A 5,353-nucleotide genomic window follows, 5' to 3' on the forward strand; every position below is an offset into this window, starting at 1 on the left:
TCAGTTTGAAACTCGCCAACTCAAGGAATGGCTAGGTGACCAAGGCATCACTCATTGTTTTGCTTCGGTCGGTCGTCCCCAAGCCAACGGCCAAGTTGAGGCCTATAACAAGTTGATCTCCAACGGCATCAAGAGGAAGCTTGAGAAAGCAGGCGGCCTGTGGGCGAATGATTTGGTTAATGTCTTATGGTCCATACGTACCACAGTAAAGAGTTCAACTGGAGAAACCCCATTTTTCTTGGTTTATGGTGCAGAAGCAGTGCTCCCAATTGAGATTTACGAGCCCACAGTAAAATAATTAAAATCCCATAAATAATTCATTTCAAATTATTTAAATACTTCACAAAATACTTATTTAAATTAAAATATGCATAAAAATACGGGGTATTATAGTTTACCCTCCTTAAAAGAAGTTTCGTCCCGTTACTTAGGTAACGAAATTCAATTTTTTTTCCTCACTTTGTATAATATTGTTGTACTTTTTGTCATACTTTTACCTTTTGGTGACTCTTTGAGATCAAAATTACTCAAAATGCTCGCTAAAATTGTGCAAAAAGCACAAAAAATAACTAAAAATATATGGAAAAAACGTGAAATTCTACCGCATTCTACCCCCCCTAAAGAAAACGAGTTACGTCCCCGTTACTCAACATACTTGAAACAACAAGGGATATTTCTTTTTCATCTCATATTCAGCTTCCCAAGTTGCTTCTTCATACTCTTGGTTAAACCATAGCACCTTTACAATCTTAACACTCTTATTGTGTGTACTACGCACTTTAGTGTCAAGGATCTTGACAGGTCTTTCCTTATAGGTTAAGCTTTGATCTAACTCAATAGTTTCAGGTTGTAGCACATGAGACTTATCAGGGATATACCTCCTTAACTGAGATACATGAAATACATCATGTACTTTACTTAGCTCCATAGGTAAGGCCAACCTATAAGCTACTTTGCCTATCCTTTGCAGTATTTCATATAGACCAATATACTTTGGACTAAGCTTTCCTTTCTTCTAAATCTCATCACTCCTTTCATTGGTGACACCTTCAGAAAAACTTTGTCACCAACCTCAAACTCCTCTTCTCTACGCTTCAAATCTGCGTAGCTCTTTTGATGGTCTTGGGTTTCTTGAATTTTAGCTTGAATCTCCCTTACTTGTTTTACTGTATCCTCGATCATTTGAGGCCCTAACATCATTGTTTCACTTATGTCGTTCCAACAAATTGGACTACGACACTTTCTTCCATATAAAGCGTCAAATGAAGCCATGCCTATGCTTGCATTTTAACTATAATTATTATAGGAAAATCCAATCAAGTACAAGATATCTTCCCATCCCCCTTGGAAGTCTATAACAAAAGCTCTTAACATGTCTTCCAAGGTTTGAATGGTTCTCTCAGTTTGCCCATCTGTGGCATGGTGAAACGCTATACTCATCTTAAGTGTTGTACCAAAGTTTTCCTGTACACTTTTCCAGAATTTCGAAAGAAACCTAGAATATCTATCAAGCACAATATCTTTTGGAACTCCATGTTACCTCACAACATATTTGATGTAAGGTTTTGCATGTTGCTCCATCTTCCAAGTCTCCTTCATTGATATGAACACTGTAGATTTTGTAAGTCTATCCACCAATACCCAAATGGTGTCATTTCCACTCTTTGACTTTGGGAGGTGTAGGGAATATTTCAAGCATCCCACACTTGAGCCCTATGTGATCATACACTTAAGTATGGTGGCGTCCAAAGGGAAGGAAGCTAGAGCAAAAGAGTCACCAACAAGTTTTAGGAACTTGTAAACCGTTCACAGGGTGAAGGTTACACCCCTTCACGATCCATGAGATCGCTAACTCCATAGTGGTCTGGAACCATGACTGGATATTCAGGGGGAAGGTACAAATCCAACCTAAAAGATTGAACCTGCCCTAAAAATAGGCCTATAATTTATTCTTCACATATTCATGTGCGCTTTCTGACTAACATACAATCAATAGGTTAACCTAAACCTGTTTAATCTATGTTGGTTGAATATTAATGCACAAACAAATCTATTATTGGCGATCACTTGAATCATAATCATATTAGCCTAAAAAAAATTATTAATTATCTTATTAAGCATGATTACAAGTACAAATTCCCTTTAATCCTGCAAGAGAGGGTGTGATCAAGCAACAACAATATTATCAAGCAACAATAACAACAAATCATCATCATAATATTCTCATCAAATCATAATAATAGCAAGATCCTAGGAATGATACTAACAAGATTAATAACAAATCCTAGCATGTCACTAAACATTAAAGATCAAAGCTTTATTCCTAACATGATACTAACACGATAGAAGAAATAGGAAGCAACCTAAACATGATACTAGAAAGCAATAAAAGCATCCTAACATGATACTAGGAATTAAAACAATATGAACATGTTTTCTAAAGGAATAATTAGGTAATTAAATTACTTACTTAGATGCCTTGTATCTCTTTCTAATAACAAAATACACGCGTTAGTAACTTCAATAAAAAAGTTAAATCAAACAATTAATTAAAATAATTGAAATAGGGATTTGGGACCAAACCCTCAGAAATTATCAACCTTTCACGTCTAGGGAGAAGGCAACTTCGAGCTTGGCTAGGTGTGTCTAGAACTCGTGAATGCGAAATTTTATTTGAAAAGGGAAGGGAGAAAGAAAAGCTATTGCTTGAGAGAGAGAGAGAGAATAGAATGTTGATGATTGTTGATGATTGTTTTTTGGTTGAAAACGGGGAATAAAGACCCTATTTATAGAGAAAATAGTCCGAAAACAATAAAAAAGAGTTAGAATTCAAATCGGAATAGGCGCCAGCGCGAAACGAAAGGAATCACGCATGGCAACAGGGTATGTCACAGTGCGACAAAACTGTCGTTTGGCGCTGGTTAAAAGATAAAACGCGCTTTTGTACGGAATCCTTTTCCTAATATGATTAAACAATTAGACTCCGTGCTTATCAATTATAAAAACAGATTTATCATAATAAAACACTTATTTTATTTCAAATCAAATTCATCATCTTCCCAAAAAGATAATTGTTAATCCTAACTCTATTAGAATTTAAAAGAACCTTCTAGATTATTCTAGAAGATTAAAATCAATCCTAAAAACTTTAGGAATAATAATTAATGGGCCCTCCACTAGATCATTGGGCCATAAAACCATTTCAAGCCCAACTTAGTATTTAGGCCATAACTTCCTCATTGTTCATCGGAATTGGGCTTATAACATATCGTTGGAAAACTCTTTGCGAGCCTGATCCAACTACACTATTTTTGACCCTTGTCATGGATTAAACTAATTGGACTAAATATTTTCATAAATAGATTATATTTTAAAAAACAGAAAGAAGTATATTTATTAAAACAACCGCATCACTTAGACTTTTCACACTTTCACTTCGTTCGATAATCAATGACATGAAAAGTATTCATCACTGGGTTTGGTTTTTGGGGAGACACATTTGGGTGTCTACAGGAGGCAAGTCACAAAGTCCATTGAGATAAAATCCCACTTCCATCTAGGAATTTCTAATGATTGCACAGTTCCCTAGGGTCTCTTGTGTTCTATCTTCACCTTTTGACAGGTCAAACACTTTGCTATAAATTCCGCAACCTCATTCTTCATTCTAGGCCACCAATACACCTTTTTTAAATTCTTGTATAGCTTGTCCCCTCCTGGGTGCACTTAGTATGGTGTATTGTGACCCTCTTCCATTAATTTTCTTTTAACTTCCTCACATTTCTGTGGTACACACCATCGACCTTTGTACCTTAAACTCCCATCTTCATGAATTTTGAAGTATGTAGTTTTGCCTTGTTTTATCTTCTCGCAGATCCTATCCAATTTCACATCTCCTACCTGATTTTCCCTTATCTCATCGAATATTGTTGGTTGGATGGTTAGGTTCGCAAGTATGCCTGCTAGCACTCACCATTCTACAACTTCTATTTTCATTTTCCTCATTTCTCTACATAACTCATCGGCCACTATCAAGGTATTCAATCCATGGCTGGTTTTACGACTTAGAGCATCTGTAACTACATTTGCTTTCCCTTCGTGATATTGCATGTCTAAGTCATAATCCGTCATATATTCTAACCATCTTCTTTGGCGTGAGTTTAAATCCCTTTGAGTGAAAATATACTTTAAACTCTTATAGTCTGTATAAATCCTACATTTCACTCCATACAAGTAATGCCGCCAAATCTTTAGTGCAAAAATGATTGCAGCTAATTCCAAGTCATGAGTTGGGTAATTCACTTCATGAATCTTTAACTGCCTCGATACATACACAATCACTTTTCCATTTTGCATAAGCACACATCCCAAGCCATTCTTGGATGCGTCACTGTATACATCATAGATTCCACTATCATTTGCTAGTGTAAGCGCTGGTGCTATAATCAACTTCTGTTTCAAGAGTTGGAATGCTTCTTCACACATGTCATCCCACTCGAACTTTTTATCTTTCTTCATTAGAGTGTTCATAGGTTTAGCAATCTTCGAAAAATCCTTCACAAAACTCCTATAACACCCTGCTAAACCTATGAAACTCCTAACATCATATACTGTTTTTGGTGTAGGCCAACCCTATTCATCAAATCCATAAAGAATGCTGGTGCATTAGTCAATCCAATTGGCGTCACTGTAAACTCATAATGTCCATATCTTGTCCTAAATGCAGCCTTAGGAATGTCTTCATCTGCAATCCTCAATGGATGATACCAAAACCTCAAATCCAATTGGCGTCACCTCTCAGCTGATCAAATAGGTCATCAATCCAATTGGCGTCACCTCTTAGCTGATCAAATAGGTCATCAATCCTTGGTAACGAATACTTGTTCTTTATTATTACCTTATTCAGTTCCCTATAATCGATACACAGTCTCATACTTCCATCTTTCTTCTTAACAAACAAGACTGACGCTCCCCAAGGTGATGCACTTGGCCTAATGTATCCCTTTTCCAATAAGTCCTGCAATTGCTCCTTTAACTCACTCATTTCTGCAGGTGTCATCCGATATGGTGCTTTGGAAATTGGTGTTGTCCCTAGGACTAATTCTATTATGAAATCAATTGTCCTCTTAGGTGGCATTCCAGGGATCTCCTCTGGAAACACATCCAGGAATTCATTCACCACTTCTATATCCTCTAGCTTAGTTGTCTCCTCATGATCCATGTTTCTTACACTACAAAAATACACTGGATGTCCCTTATTAATGTACTTTTCCAACTTTAGCACAGACATTAACCTTGGGCACTTGGTCTCACCATGCATCCAATATGTTACCAACTCATTTTCACTTGTATTCAT

At 36.6% G+C, this 5,353-nt stretch overlaps 1 protein-coding gene across 1 annotated transcript; it reads right to left on the reverse strand.

Moving 5' to 3' along the window:
* Positions 1 to 527: 527 nt before the first annotated feature.
* On the reverse strand, positions 528 to 5,353 carry LOC145578053 (uncharacterized). The gene is made up of 4 exons (XM_081635454.1): positions 4,895 to 5,353; positions 4,222 to 4,629; positions 656 to 886; positions 528 to 539 (listed from the first exon to the last, which is right to left on the reverse strand). Exons 1-4 carry the CDS (start codon positions 5,351 to 5,353, stop codon positions 528 to 530), a joined length of 1,110 nt encoding a protein of 369 aa, XP_081491580.1.

The sequence above is a fragment of the Chenopodium album genome, chromosome 14 (genome assembly GCF_948465745.1).
Source record: "Chenopodium album chromosome 14, dcCheAlbu1.1, whole genome shotgun sequence".
Taxonomy (NCBI): domain Eukaryota; kingdom Viridiplantae; phylum Streptophyta; class Magnoliopsida; order Caryophyllales; family Amaranthaceae; genus Chenopodium; species Chenopodium album.